This window comes from Rutilus rutilus, assembly GCF_951802725.1.
Source record: "Rutilus rutilus genome assembly, chromosome: 4".
In the NCBI taxonomy this organism is placed as follows: Eukaryota; Metazoa; Chordata; class Actinopteri; order Cypriniformes; family Leuciscidae; genus Rutilus; species Rutilus rutilus.
The window spans coordinates 5942816-5959223 of record NC_140212.1 but is presented as its reverse complement, the minus strand read 5'-3'; the positions used below and the strand labels follow the sequence as shown (position 1 = coordinate 5959223).

The 16408-nt window shown below is 37.9% G+C and overlaps 2 protein-coding genes across 3 annotated transcripts in view; one reads left to right on the top strand and one right to left on the bottom strand.

The window, feature by feature from the left end:
* Positions 1-578: 578 nt before the first annotated feature.
* On the bottom strand, positions 579-7968 carry samm50l (sorting and assembly machinery component 50 homolog, like). The gene is made up of 15 exons (XM_084406175.1): positions 7799-7968; positions 7491-7601; positions 7049-7150; positions 6618-6705; positions 6102-6208; positions 5160-5290; positions 4957-5044; positions 4745-4873; positions 4594-4665; positions 4380-4466; positions 4153-4223; positions 3197-3264; positions 2939-3085; positions 2405-2546; positions 579-2200 (listed from the first exon to the last, which is right to left on the bottom strand). Exons 1-15 carry the CDS (start codon positions 7817-7819, stop codon positions 2155-2157), a joined length of 1410 nt encoding a protein of 469 aa, XP_084262301.1. The 5' UTR covers positions 7820-7968; the 3' UTR covers positions 579-2154.
* Positions 7969-9394: 1426 nt separating this feature from the next.
* scube1 (signal peptide, CUB domain, EGF-like 1) overlaps positions 9395-16408 on the top strand; it is a 73770-nt gene continuing 66756 nt past the window's right edge. Inside the window, exons 1-2 of one of the 2 annotated variants that reach the window (XM_084406569.1) lie at positions 9395-9553; positions 11243-11365. In XM_084406569.1, coding sequence (XP_084262695.1) covers positions 9466-9553; positions 11243-11365 — 211 coding nt within the window. In that variant the 5' untranslated portion in view covers positions 9395-9465. The remainder of the gene's footprint in view (positions 9554-11242; positions 11366-16408) is intronic. The other variant, XM_084406570.1, reaches the window with a different exon arrangement.

The window sequence follows — 16408 nt, the reverse complement described above, 5'->3', positions numbered from 1 at the left end:
GTGCGCGCTCCCGGTCCGTACGTCACGGCGGCTATTTATTTAGACAGATGCGCGTAAACGTCTGAGCGTAGTTGTTATTAGAGGCAAAACCCAAATTTACAAGAATATTGCTTCTTTTTAAAAGCACCCTTTTTTCTAGTTTGGTCTTTACCTCAAGGCAGAGGTGTAAAGAGTACCTGAAAACCATACTTTAGTAAAAGTACAGTGAAAATGACTCCATTACAGGTTACAAGTCTCCAATTCCAATGAGTCTTAGCTGGATTTACAGACACGGCTTAGATTAAGCCAGGCCTTAGTTCAATTAGGACATTTAATTAGCTTTTATAAATGTGCCTTGGAATGTGCATCTTGAGACAAAACATTGAATGGCACTGACATATTTTAACAGTCAGTGCAAGTTGCTTTCCGTTAAAAGATTTCAAACATGCATTTAAGCCTTGTCTGTGAAACCGGGCATTAGAGTATCTGATGTGAACAGTACTTAAGTATTTTTTTTACTTATAAAATGTAGGCTCAACGATGCGCAAGTCCTCAACTCCCAGGAGACATGTCAGTGAAAGACAAGAAACAGGTGATTTGTGAGGAGAGCAATCACACGTTTATTTTCAAAATCAAAATATAATTGAACACCTCAATATTGCAATAAATCAAGGTCAACACAACAGGCTCTTAAACGTCTACAAACACTCAAGTCTCAGTTAAGCTCAAGTTCTCAAAACAGGCATAGTAAACCGATATCCTTCATAAAGGATATAAAAATATAACGGATAAATAAAATATTTTTTAGTAAAATTATACTACTTGCTCTGGATGTGTTGGTTTCAGCCTCATCTCATATATGAAACACCTGTGATCCTCAACTACCTGCTAATGTTGCCTTGTTGACAAGTTTGGGTGAACAAGGGGCAAAACTTCTATGCCATGTTGATGGTGCAATCGCTTCTTTTGTATCAGAAATAAACTGCTGCTGAAAAAGGATATGTGCCATGCAAAATCTAACGAGTAATTGCAAATTGGAGTAATAAGTACATACTCCTTCAAAAATGTAGTCAAGTAGAGAGTACAAATTGCTTGTATCTTTGATACTCAGTCAAATTACAAAGTAGCCAAAAAGTTACTTAAGTACATACATTTACTCAAATACTTTACACCACTGCCTCAAGGTCAGTTATTTGGCTCTAGTTTGGACACATTTCAGTTTATTTTTCCATGACAGATATCAAGCTGTTCATGACCTGCCGGTCACCTTTGATGGACAGAAAAAATTGTTCTGATGTGTGTTTTGGCACTCAAGGGACTAAAACCACAGTTTTGTAACAAGTAGTTTAATATGAGCCTTTGAGATCTTTCATCTTTCAGATTTTTCAACCTCAAATGTTTATCGTTCACCCAGTAATGTCTCCAGCAGACCCTGTAATTTTCTTTCGATTAGCGGTTCACACGTACAGCCTTGGCCTGTAGGAAATGCCTTGTTATAGATGTCTGTTGTGTTTGACAACTCAGTTTCAGCCGTTTAATGTAATACAATATTTTGTGCTTTTCTTAAATGATGACAAAATAAGAGCAAATGCATTAGGGAACCAGGAGGTTTATTCCTTGTGCACAATATAACATAATTTTAAAGTTCAAACGATAATAAAAAGTGTCCTAATAATAAAGCACTGCTGGTGGATTTCACGAAGGGGACTTCAACTCTCTACTCATTCCGTGAGGTCAGTTTGAATCAAGTCAATTATCTAGTTTGGCATGACTGAACTGACTGAAACACTGGCTAACAAAAAAACACATACGAGTGGACGGTGGTGTGGATTTGAATCTCAGGTTTAACAGCTTGATCATGAATAATCACTAAAGCTCTCCTCATTGAAAACAACTGTAAAAGCCTAACTCTTTTAGCACCTGCAGTCTCCTTGCAGACTGGATGAGATGTCATACATTTTCGTTCACTTAACACTGGACACTTATTCAAACAGTGAGAGAGGTATGCAGGAAAAACACTTTCTTTGTCTAAAAGGTACAAAAACAAAGTGCATCCTCAGAGCGTGCATGCAGTAGGGATCCCTCAATTTGTGTTTAACATCCAAAAACATTACAAAAATCGTATGTGCTATCCCACAAATCCCTGCTGCAACAGTAGGACAGCAGTTGAGGAGATCACAGGAAACGGATGCCTGCTCCAAACTGAACACCGTCACATATCCTGTCAGGGAGCAAAACACAATTTAGGTTTTAAATCAGTGGTTACAATGCTGTTATTAAATGTTGGGGAAATTAAAAACTATATTGAATCTGACCACTTCTATTAGTGTTTGCTATCAGTATGTGAAGAGAGTTTCAACCAGTATAAAGCATTGCCTACCCAACCTTTATGCATGAATATGGTTCAGTGGATGTGTATATGTACCTGTCTCCGCTTTGAACACCCATGGGGAAGCAGTAATTGAGTTCAAGCCTAGCAATGTTTCCCAGGCGTAGAATTATACCAGCGCCGTAAGACCAACGGATACACTCCGCTAACTTCTGCAGATGTGCGCGTGGTCCCTCTCCTACCCAAACACAGTGCAGAATTACAGGCTAATACTACTGTGAAGCGATAAACAGCTTGATTTACACCACATGAAGTTTTCATAATACTCTGCCCACTGTATTCTCTAACTTGAAAGTGTAATCCTGGAGTTTCATTGCAACAATAGCGTCACCATGTGGACAAAAGGCTCCAATGCATATACTCAATCAATGACTATAGACTAGTGTTATTTTAGCAACTATTAATAGTAATAGTTTTTATTAATATTCTGAATTACTTTTAATATTTTTTTTATTTTAGTTAACAATAATATCCCTGCAACAGACAACTGCACTTTCTTAGTTAAAACTAATCGACTTTTTCTGAGACAAAAAATAAAAAACTACAAGCTTTCAGAAAATGACTACTGACCGTAGTTGAGGTTGCAAAGGTTTCCAGCATTAAGGAAGAAGTGTGTTCTGAAGAGGTCAGCCAGACCGCCCTTGTTTGAGCGGAACGGGAGGGGTGTGTAAAGGTGAAGCCCACCAGCCCAATACGCTTCCCCACCCAGGTAATCACCTGATCAGGTAAGATATCAAATCAGAAACATTAAGAAAAAAAATTATACACAAAAATGTGTATGCTGTGTTCATACCCTATGTATATATACACACACACATACACCTGTACCTTCACTCTGAGGTCCTATACTGTACATGCCGAAACCTCTGACACTGGTTGGGCCGCCCAGGTAGAACCTGACAGAAAAACACACATGCACAATGTAATTTATAAAACGCTATAAACATAAGACCTCTGGCTGCAAGCACCAATCAGCCAATGAGAGATGGCTCTCTGCCTTAGACATGTTCAGGCTGGTTGACCTCTTAAAGAGGACCTGTTATGCTTTACAAAGTTCCCAGATGACCGACTACTTCCATCGAGATTCTGACGTGCACATACGAGGAGAGGATTTGTGAATGTCAGTGAAGCAGGGAAACTGACAGTGACATGACAGCATGGCAAATGTAGTATGTCCGAATTACATTCATCCTTCATACTATGTAAATCATACTTTTTTAGCAGTTGGGAAGTAATTACCTACTCATCTTTAATGAACTATAATTCAAATTTAGTATGTGATTTTTGATGCGGCCCAAGTGTGAGAAGCTGAAAGTCATGGTTATAGTAAGGGGCGTGACATTTCCGGACCGAAACACTCTGGAAGTGATTGACTGGCAGAGTTTCCGGTGAACTGGTTTGTAGGGGAAAAAAAATAGTGCGACTGACTGAAGTTTATATTAATAAGAGAGGTGTTGTAACCTTATATGTGAAGAATAATGTGTTTTTGAACATTCAAACATAAAAACCTATTATAGTAGATCCTAAAAACAAAATCAAGACTTTGAAAAAAAGCATAATATGGCCTCTTTAATTCAGTCTCTAAATGAGTCTAAACATGTCTTTTCTGAATGCCTTTTTAATTGAGCACAGTGTGGTTTTATCATTCTAAAATGTTTCTTTAAACAATACAAGATGGTTTTTATTACCACATAATCATACATTTATAATCAATTATAACTATAAAACATTTCAAGGGACAATGGAGCAACCACCTAAAAGCAAGCAAACAAACACACACACACCTGTCAGCAATAGAGGTAGGCTGACGCCCAAGAGGAAAGAGCATCCCACCCCATAAAGATGCGGATAACACCTATAAGAGAAAATCATTAGAGCTACTTAATAATACTAATGTCCAAATATCACAAATGTCCTTTAATAGCAACGTTCTAAGGCAGTTAAAGCATGATAAACAATGTCAAAACCAGAAATATCTATAACAATATACGTGAATGAAGACCACACGCACCGATCCCCAGATAAATGGTTTGTTAAGCTGCAGCTCAACGTCCTCTTTGAGAAAGCTGGCATCTCCGCCGGTGTATCCTGCCAGCTCCTAAACCAACAGAGCATTGTCCAGACAGTTTTAATCAGTGATGGACATTGTGGGGCAAACTAACGGTGAGCGAAGAAACACAAAACAGCTACTGAAAAGTTCTGGGCTGATGTTCAAGTTCACACACCTGGTTGAGCCGCAGTAAGGCACCTCTTCGGGGGAGGATGGCAGAGTTCCTGGTGTCTACTACCATGGTGTGCTTGTAAAGAGACAAGAAATCCATGAAATCAGTCTGAAAGGACGGAGCCAAAACTTTAACGCAACAAAGCAGAGCTTACAGAAAGGGCGGATTTAAGAGTGTGTCCGCTCTCCTCTCTCACGGCAAAGGAGGCGCTGCGGGCCAGACATCCCAGCTCGCGCCACACACCCTCCCACTTCAGAGTGTGATCCGTCATCCACAGAGGGAACTGCAAGACACACATCGCATTGTATCTTTCATTATTAAGCACAACCAATGCCTTAAAATCACAAGTCACGTTTAACATCTTACACTGAGCTCTGTAGAAACTCCCCTGTCCGTCTCTTTTAGAGAGCTCCACGGGAACTGGCCGGTGACTTTGTACAGGTTTAGAGTGAAGCTACACAAAGCAAAGATATCTATTTAATAGAAAAAAACGTGCACGTGCATCTTAACATCGAAGAAAAGTTACACACTTCATCTTTAAAGTTTTACGCTGTTTGCAGAAAACATACTTGCGTTCATAATATCCCGACTGTGGTTTAAAGAAGGACAGGCCGTAGGACGTCTCCTTAGTTCCATAGGAAAACTGAAAGGTGAGCTTCTCCCCTCGGCCAATCATATTTGGAAGTTTAATACCCAAGACCTTTAGAGGTACAAACACACAAATGCAGTAGCACAATGAAACTACACAGAAAATCTAAGAAAGAGTGATAATTAGTGCTGTCAAATTGATTAATTGCAATATATATGTGTATGTGTGTGTGTATGTATCTATATATTTACAAACTTTTATGTTAGATGCAATTAATCGTGATAAATCGATTTGACAGCACTAGTGATAATATAACAATACTCACACTGACTGTAAATGTTATTATAAATATTCATATTAAATTTTATTCTATTCATAGCATGAAAGAAAATCTTATTTGAGAGTAAAAGTGCCTTTTTATATATGTATATACCAAATTTTGTCATATTTTGAATTAGATTTTTTACATTTATTTTCAGTTTCATTTTAATTTGTGATTTTTGTTTTGTTTTTAATATTTCCATCTGGCTTGAAAAATAAATGAAAATAAATAATTTCAGTTTTATTTTTAGTAATTTTAGCACTTAAACGTATTAATTAATTTATTTCAGTTTTCAAGTTTATTTTCCACTATTTATATTTTACTTTATTTTAGCTTTTCTTCAGTTACCGAAAACACAACAATAACAACAATGGTCAAAAAGATGATTGACAGGACATTTCACACATCACTTTGGTACTATTCCTGCAGTGTTGCAATGTGTAGCCACGGCCACAGTAAAATCTCATTGGTCTAAAATCCCATCCTTATCACATATGTTATAATTGGCTGTTGGTCATGCAGTATTTTTTATTTCAGTGTGGACAGACGTCACACCTGGTTAGGATGCAAAGTAATTTCTGTGTGTATAATGGTTCTTACCATACTGCCTTCATTGTTTCCAACCATGGTATTATAACTGCCTGTAAGTCGTTTAAGCTCAGTAACCTCAAATGTAACATCAAGTCCATTCGGCAGAGCATTGGCTCCTAAAGAGAAGATCAGAAAGACAGCATATTATGAACAACACTGTAGCTGAATGTAATGCATGGTAGATTCCTCTATGAAATCAAATTCATAGATGAAAATTAGCATTGCAATTCTCCTATGTACTGTGTATACTGTATATATACACACATTTAATACTGATAATAAAAAGGCTGACTTTTGGACCCACAGTTTTTTTTCTGTCTTTATGAGTATGTAAATGAGCTGGTGTAGGTTAATATTCTCCAGCACAGTGGTTTGCTTGAAGTACAATTTGTAAATGTCGGAAGTAGAACGCAACAGCTCAGGATAGAAAAACTGGACGCTTCTACTGACCGTAGGCATTAAGGTCTAGTTCGTTTTAAACTGTCCATAACTAAATTGGGCATGAAGATGTTATGGATGCTGTACCTTCTGAGACGTCAATCACCACCTCCACGTCTTTGAATATGCCAAGACGGAGCAACCTCTGTCTGGCCTCATGGGATTTCCTCATCACCTGAACAAAAGACTGGGCTTGTTACCTTGTCTACTAAATTTGTGATCGACCAATAGGGTTTCTTCATGGCTGATATATATGGCCTATTTAATGCTGATACACTGTATACAATTAATGTCAGCACATAAGACATAGCTAGGAATAATTGTATCTATGTAACTAATAATCTATGCATTTACAGACGTTTTTATCTAAAGCAAAAATATATATTTGAAATTGAAAAAAAGTGCACTGTCCACTAAAACACGTTAATCTGCAGATCCGCCTCGGACCATTTTGGTCTATCGCTACTCATAATAACCAGTCCTAATAAACACTTTGACCTTCTTGACAGCTCACTTACTTCAACCAGGTTTCTGGCAGTGAAGACATCAGAGATTTCATAGCCCAAGTAATCCTCTTTAGTTCTGCCCAACCCTTCAATGTTGACATGCTGTACAACAACCTAGAAGAGAACAGAGATGTCATAGTGTGTGACTGCAGATTTTAGACATGATACAACGGTAATACCATGTTTTTGGACATGCACAATTGTATTCTTGGAAGTACTTTGGAATACGATGTAAATACTATGACATTGCCATCTAATAGCATCAGAGTTTTATGGTACTTTTTTGTAGGGTGGTAAAGTCAGAAATGAAAAGATATATTCATGTTCACTATATTCATGTACCATGACATATACATGGTATAATAACCATATCCAAAACCAACAAACATGGTAGTATCATTTCATAAGTTTAAAACGATTTAAAAGAAGTCAGTGTCAGTTTAACACAACTTACATTTTTATTTTCTAAAACCTCTTGCTTAGTTTCTTGCACCGCCTCCATCATTTCCATATCATCTGTGTTGACGCCCAGATCTCGCCCATACATGGGGTAAGAATCCATACTCTACAAAAAAAAAACAAAGAAACATTGCAAATATTCTGCACATATGCATAGCTAATATCCAATGTCATGTACATAAAGACGACCAGCTTTATTTAACAATACAACAACAAGCAATAAACCAGCACAATAATTCTGAGCGCAAGAGGTCACAGGCAAAACAAGAATATTTCACCCTGCGTTATTAAGAAAACACTTACCCGTGCGTGCACAGTCCCCATTGTTAGTGCAATAATATCCTAAACGCGTTAGAGCCGCTCCGCTGATCGTGGGAATGTAAAATATCGCAGTTATTATGAATCAGCGAACCCAACCCCCTTCAAGGAGGACGCCATGACACGCAACCGCTTGGCGTACCTGCACTGCGATTGGCTAGAATTATGTTACGTCACACGGCGCGTTCCTTTGCGTCGCGCGCGTTCACTCAACTTGTGCAGCGCGTTTCAGACACAGGATTTTTACTTGTGAAAAGGGCAAATGTAAAAGTTAAGAACTATACATGGAGCGCGTCTTTCAGACCCTCAGAGAGACAATTACTTCACAGCTAGGAGGACTCTGTCTGTTTGTTTGTTTGTCTGTCTGTCTCTTTGTTGTTTGTTTGTCTGTCTGTCTCTTTGTTGTTTGTTTGTTTGTTTGTTTGTCTATGTCTGTGTTGTAAACGCTAGACATGTCTCAAGTCTTGATGATAATGCGTCAAAGATTTCGTTTTGGTGCCCTGCATGAGGTCACAAAAACTATTATTTCTCACTTTAAAAGGCTTCTCACTTTTTCCCCCTTTAAAAAAAAAAAAAAAAGTTTTATGGTAGCCTACTTCTATTTTTTTTTTATAAGTAGCTTACCTTGGTATACAGGGTTTTTATGCTCATATAAAACATGGAAATATCAGGGAATTCGTGATTTTCAGGCCTGGAAATAAAATAATATTATTAGGCTAATATAATATAATCCTAATATAATATTTAACAGTCATAAAGTAGTAGCCTGGGTTCTTATATATATATATATATATATATATATATATATATTTGTCATTTAGCTTTTTGTGAATGTAAAATGCAATATTTATCAAATTAGATTCAAAAATCATATCCAGTAATTACACGCAACTAGAAAAGTCATTCAAATGAATGTGTCACTGTATAATGGCACAACCACAGTGCTTTTGACAATGTGTGTACTGCCATTCCGTCGGCAGGGGGCAGTATGACCTCTCCTGTGATTGGTATTTTATTGATTACCTAGCTTTAAATAAGCTGCTTCTCTCACACAACTAAAACTCAAAAGCGATTTTTCTTTTTGTTTAACTATAAAGTTACTATAAACTTTTAACATTCTGAGATGATTGGATTAATCCAAACTGAGAAACCCTTTCAGTAGGCAATGTTTAAATGTCCATTTAACAATTGCCTAGGAAAGGCTATAGATATGCTATCAGTTACATTTGTTATATTTATTGCCATAATTCAGACTGTTATTGCTTTTGTACTTTTTCATATGACATATAATGACCCTATCTATCTATCTATCTATCTATCTATCTATCTATCTATCTATCTATCTATCTATCTATCTATCTATCTATCTATCTATCTATCTAGATTTTGGCGCGCGCACAGAGAGAGAGAGAGAGAAAGGTCTCTCTCTCTCTCTCTCTCTCTCTCTCTCTCTCTCTCTCTCTCTCTCTCTCTCTCTCTCTCTCTCTCTCTTTCTCTGTCCCCCTTTCTTCCACCTCCCATCTCCTCCTCAAATGTGCGCAAGCCAATCAGCAGGCGGCTGGAGCTCTCGTGCTCTCTTTGCCATCAGCAGAAATCCTTCTTATCAAAGAAACGCACAACTGGAGAAGTCCATTCACTCACAGCCTCTAACCATGGGTCCTGCCTGCTTCTCCTGGGACGTCTGTTTGTTTTTCCTCCTCATAAATACTTTGGATGTCATGGGAAATGTTGCAGTCGCAGGTAAATGTTCCATTCTATTCATTATTTTTTTCTGTATCTTTCACATCATTTTTTGGTGAAACTTTTAACACCTGATATTTGCTATAATTCAGTGGTTGCATGTTTGTATGCAAATTATTTCAGTGTAATTGCAAACAAATCTGTATTATTAATTATTCTTGCATTCATCTACAATTTTTTTTTGTCATAATATTTAAAATATTGCGCTCTCGTTATTGACATAAGAGCTGGAAAAACTTACGGAATACGGCATTTGAACGCGTTTAACGCGCAGTTTTATGCTCTTGATATTTCTTAAGGAGAGCTCCTCGAACTCCCATAGGGTCTATAGGAACATGAGCCGCCCTGATGGGGTCTGTCCGGGGGGCTTATCGACCCCTCACTCCTCCACCACCATCAATACGCATATTGTGTCTCTCCATAATGAATGCCTGGAAAAAGTCAATAATGATACAAACAATAAAAACTGTCTGTTGGTTCTTTTTAACCACGACACGACTGAAGGATTTGTGGTATTTTATATTTTCATGTGTGTATTTTAGGTCAGACACCATGATTTTGCAAATAAACCGAGATGAATGACTCATCTCCAAATGAGTCTGACTATTGCGCATAACGGACTTTTGGTTTTCCCGGTTTTCAGTCTTTTTAAATAGACAGCACTTTAACAGATTAAGTTATGGAATGCACAAACACAACTTTAGAAAGGATTCTCTGTTTTTCTCTCTCTCACACACACACTTCATGTGTATTTATGGCTTGGATGTAAAGAGCGCACCGTTGCGCAAAAGGTGATCAGTTGGATTCTGCGACTTTTTACGTTTGCGTAAAGTTGAAAGAATTCACACGATTTCATGAAAAGACAAAGAAGAGTTTGAGAAGGGGGGCAGTGGTGTGTCACTGTTGGGGTGACAGGATTGAGTCTACACATCAATAACCAACCAAACCACCTCCTTAACCTCTTCAAAAAGACAACATCTCCTAAATTAGCTTTCCAACATTCTCCCTCATTCATCCACCTCTGTATCTGGAGCATGAATGAGCATAATTTCTGCTTTTTAGCTGTATCAATATATCACTTTATTGGACCGTTTTTCTTGGCTAAAAAGGCTAAACTTCTTCCTTCCGGACTGCCCTTGTCCTGTCTCAATAAGATTTTGTCATTTTTATTCTGTTCTGTTCAGTTTCACCTGTCTAAACCAGCAATAAGATCCCCATAAGAGAAAGTAACCTGTTCTCAGAACAGACAAAGAGTAACATTTACCACACCCTGAATCTCCTGTCAAAAGAAACACATAAAACGTTTATCTAATTCAGTTTGACGAGATTGTCTTTTGTTAGATGGGTATGTGCTGCGCTGAGAAGGATTAGTTGTTTCTGGAACTCATTCTTGCTCTTCTGTTTGAATGTTATTCGGTTTTGTAACCAATATGAATGAAACTGAAAGATTAATGTAATGACCCTTCTCTGTTTTTTGTATTGTACTGATTTAAATAGAGAGGCTGTCATGCTTTTAGAAACTGACCTACTATTGAAATATTCGATTTTCGGCTGCCTTAAACCAAAATAGGCACTTTACAAAGCATCTTCATCTGGTGACTTCTCTTTTATTTGCTGACACTATTATCCTTTCAGATTGATGTGTAACAAGCATTCAGCTAAATCTTATCCCATGTGATTACTCCACAGATGCCGACGAGTGCTCCGAAGCCACAGATGACTGTCACATTGACGCTCTCTGCCAGAACACTCCGAAGTCCTTCAAGTGCATCTGCAAGACTGGTTACAAGGGAGATGGCAAGCACTGCGAAGGTGGGCCAGACAGATCTCTCTCCTTCTGTTTCGCTCGTTCCGTCCCTGTCCGCCCGTCTCTCACACACACACACACACACTCAGTCAGGTCATCCAGCTGTTCTCTAGATCCTGCTGTGGGTCTTAATTAGTGAGGAGGAAGTGCAGTGTGAGGGTGAGAGGTGCTGGGAGGCCAAAACCTGCTCCAGTCTTTACACCTCCCTCTCCTGTTCTGCTCGAGAGCACAGCACAGCTGGAGCCAACACACACACACACACACACGATCAGAGCGGATCACACTCACACATTCACTGAAACACTCATAGACACACATTAACATCACGCCACATCTCTGTGCACTCACATACATCTATTGAGCAGGTAATGGACATGCTTTTTGGCCATAAATGCATATGTTGGAACAGAACAATTTAGTAGTTGATCGTTATAGGTTAATTGATAGCTAATGTGATTACATAGTGACTAGAGAAAAAACAGTGATCGTCTAATTGAATTAAAAAAAATATTGAAATGATATATTGGCATTATATTACAAAACATGGATAAACAATATGCATTTTTTCAAATTTAATATTTTTTCAATAAGGATTATATATTTGCATTATATTACAAAAAATTATCTACAATATGTATTTTTTCAAATGTAATATTTTTTCTTTCAGAATTATAGATTGGCATTATATTACAAAAATTATGCAATATGCATTTTTTCTCAAACATTTCTTTCATTAAAATGATATATTTGCATTATATTAAAAATGTTATATACGATATGCATTTTTCTAAATCAATATTTTTTCTTTACAAAATATGTTATCAGCATAACACTTTAAGTGAAAAGTAGAATTGAAAAATCTGCGGGAAAATATTTTATACATTATTTTACAATTTTACATTTTCTTTGGTTATCCTCTAATGTTGTATAATTAAATCCTCAAAGTTTATGCTCTATTTCTTATTTTATACTCACAATGTCACACTTTCGTTTCATGGCTGAGCAGGTGCAGGGTGCAGTTATTGATAAATCAAATGATGATTTTTAGGTCCAGGTTAAGTTAACCCGGGATGAAATTGTATTCAAGAATCTTGAATTTGTCCATTTGTGCAAACGCACTCTCTCACGCACACACACACACACTTCTCTGACTTCTAGCTGGTGCGATTAAAGACTGCGAGCTATGGGCGTAATTGAGTTTGTGTGTGTCAGAGGATCACTGAGGTGCACCGAGCATGATGGACACTTTTAGAGCTGACAAACAGTCGGGTTATTCTCTCTCTCTGCTGTTTCCTGTTATTGTACGCTGCGTTCTTCATCTGTGGATTCTAGATCGTTCGTTTTGCCGCACTCTCTCCCCGTTTCACCCACATGTGTGGAGCTTGTGTTTCAGGAAAAGGGTGAAATGAGCTCTCTACCTATTATGAAACCCGAAACCCATTCTCAGTTGCATTAATGAGTTAGGTGGATGTGAAACGGCATTGCACCAGACTGCTCTTCAGTTAGCGCTTGATACTCCTGTCTGAGGCCAGACAGCGTGGGCTAGAACAACATCTTTTTATTTCTCTAAGGAAACACGGGGAATGTTCTGGACTTTACAGAAGCCTTTTCCTCCCACCTTCAAACCGCAGTCTACGGTCGCGGGGCAATGAGGCTGTCAGTTATGTTGAATCCGACCGGTCTGCTTTGGTCTTAGCATGTTAACTATGCGTGCGTCTCTTCTCTTTTTTCTTTCTTCTTTTCTTCTTGCTCTTATTCTGTCTGAGCGGACATTCCGTCCACAGTGTAATGTGGTGTATTGTGGGGAGTGGGGGGGCTGTTTTGTCTGAAGCAAAAAAATCCCATTAACACCCCCAATACCCACCCTTTAATTAAAGCCCTGCGTGTCTGGCTTTGAAGAAAATTAAGAAAATGCTTGCTAACACTCGAATGCAGTCATTGTGTCTGTCTGCACATCAGTGTTACATGAAGTCTGTTGAGCATGAGGACATTCAGAACCCATCTCTTTAATATCTCAATTGTTTCTTGTAGACAACAAATAGGCTAAATGGAGATTTTTAGCTGCTTTTTAGATGTTTCTCCTCTGAAAAGATCCTAGCAATCCAGGTGCCCCAATCCCTGTGTTCTTATTAACCAAGATGCCAATCAAAAGTACATTTATTTTGCTCGGAGATTGGTCTTTGGTAGACCTTTGGCCCTGTTTACACCTGTTATTAAGATGCGTTTGGTCGATCGGATCACAAGTAGATGTGGGAGACATTTTCCTATTTACACCTGGTGTTTTAATTTGCCCACTTTCAACCACTTCTGTTCTGATTTCTTCGAGGGGAGGGTCTACTGGCGGGCACATTTATGGGCTTTTTCAGATCTTTTGCGGCTGTTCGAACACATTCGACCACATGAGCGTTTACACTACCAAAGCAATCCAGTCGAATGCGGTTTCGACTACCTCTGGAAGTAGTTGAAATTGGACATGCTCAAAACGTTTTAGACTCCGTTTACATCGTTGATCGAGTTGATCGATCAAACGCATGCAGGTGTAAACAGGGCCTCTGTCTCAGCAGCTTCTCATAATTGCAGACCATTCATTAGAAAAGAATAATCATAAATAAGATCTCCTTAACGTCTCAGTTGTTTCTCCTATACACCAATGAGATGAAATGGAGGTCAGATGGAGTCTCCTGATTTCTCAGGTGTTTCTCCTAAGAAAAAGACCCCAGTAATCTCAAATGTGTCTCATCTGAAGCTTCAGAAGAGATCTCAACAGTATCATGTGCTCAGATTTGCCAACATACCAAAAGTCTGCAAAAGATCTCAAATGTTTCTCATCTAATTTCTGTAAGATCATATAATCTGAGCTAATGCTATTCACATTAAATTGAATTTATAGCTCTACACCCTTCCTATATGTCGACTATTTCTCCTAAGGAGTTTCAGGAGAAACATCTGCCTCTTTTGGGTTTTCTAAATAAATATTAGTTTACATTTTTGTGGTGACTGCTCAGCAAATTCAGTCAGCTGGTCCCCAAGCCCACTGCCATTCATTATTGCCTTTTTAGCTTTGTGCTCATAGAATTATTGAATATATTTGCTATTATTTGAATCTTTAACATGGTTTTTTATAAGGTATTGCAGATAAACCTCACTTTAACTGGTGAGTAGATATACAGACACAACAAAACAGGTTTTTGAGGTGCATCTGCTTGTAACGTTTCTACCATCATGGGTGATTCTGAAAATTGTTTAGCATGTTTCTGTCATTGTAAAGTCAAGGGATATGTTGTCTGTGATTTGTAAACCTGCTTTGCGTTATGTATTTGATGGTTTTTTTTGGTAGACTTCATTTAAACTCACACTGTAAAATGCATCTAATGGTTTTTCCTACAGTAGACGGCACTATGCAATTAAAATGCCTTTTGTAGGTTGATTCCCCTAAAAACGTAAACACAGTGGCTTTGTGCCAGTATCAAAACATTGCTCTGTTTGTTTGAGCATCCCGACCAGCATGACACAGCAACGTTGGCTCAACCAATGCCGGACTATTGGTTTGTTTGACTAATGAAAGGGAAACTCATTTTGAAATGACACAGTACTGACACAGTTTATATGCTTTAAAGTTATGCACAAATTATGCACAAATTATGGCATGAGATGACATAGTCATGACATAGCACTTCCTTCCTGACCCTTTTGGGTTTTATTGATTATGCAAATTGTTTTAATTGATGAGCTTTCTCAGTTGGGAAGCTCAGAAGGGAATCCCCACAGATCTTAAATCCCCAGAGGCTAGTGTGGGGATTTCACTGCTGGGTTTATTTGCAGGGTAGAGAAAGAGATTAAACAAAGCTTGTAAAGATGACTCAGCATCGGGACTATGGGTCAGTCGGTTTAACTTGGAGAAAATGGTCTTGTCTGCCTTTTTATTCATTCTTTCTCTCATTCCCTCCATCCCCTTTTTATCTCTACCTGTGAAAGAGGTCAGGTAATTGTCGCTGCTTTACTGAAGAAGTGCCCTAGTCTCTGCTTGTGTGAAGACTGAGATGGATTGTGTGTGTATAGTTGTGTTTCTGAGTGTGTGTTTGTATGTTTCGATGAGAAAATGATAGAAAAGGGCATGGGGGGTGGTGAGGAAGAGACAGATAAATGGAATGAGAGATGGAGGTGTCGGCCCATTACTAGGCCATTGTCTGCCTGGTGTCTGCGGACTCATCACAGAGCTGTCAATGCTCTGATTGGCTGAGTGTGCCCACCATTCATCCCTGACCCTCCCCTCACAGGACACTTCAGTCTCTTTACTGCTTTATGTGCCACACACACACACTGAAATTCATAAAATCATTACAGGACAGTTACAAAATGAAAATTCCTGCAGTGTCATGTGGAGTGACATATAATTAATCTAAAACTTTCTTAAAACAGCATTTTAAATTATTTTATAATTGTTATCATTCAAAAGTTTGGGGTCAGTAAAAATGTTCAATTCAATTAATCAAGAGTCAGTAAACATATTTGTAACGTTACAAAGATTTATATTTCAAACATATGCTGTTCTCTTGAACTTTCTATTCATCCAAAAAAAAAAAAAAAAAAAAAACATTACACAATTATTTTCAACATTGATTAACAAATCAGCATATTAGAATGAATTCTGAAGTATCATGTGACACTGACAATTGGACTAATGGTTGTTGAAAATTCAGCTTTGCCATCTCAGGAATAAATTACATTTTGAAATATGTTTTTTTTTTTTTTTTTTACATTGTATTTTTGATCAAATAAATGCAGCCTTGATGAGCATAATGTTCATACTAAGGACGATAACTATAATGATAATGGAATAGTTCTAAAATAAGATATATTTCTAAATATAAAAGAATAGCAGTCTACACGACAACAATGGCACAGAAGAACGATATCACTGAAATCACTTTCAGAATGATTTTTTTCCAGCTGATGAATGAGAAAAACAATGACAGCTCGAGTATTTAAAGTGGCAGATGACAAAACTGCATGATAAACAGAATGATATCGTCCGCGGATGTGGAGTC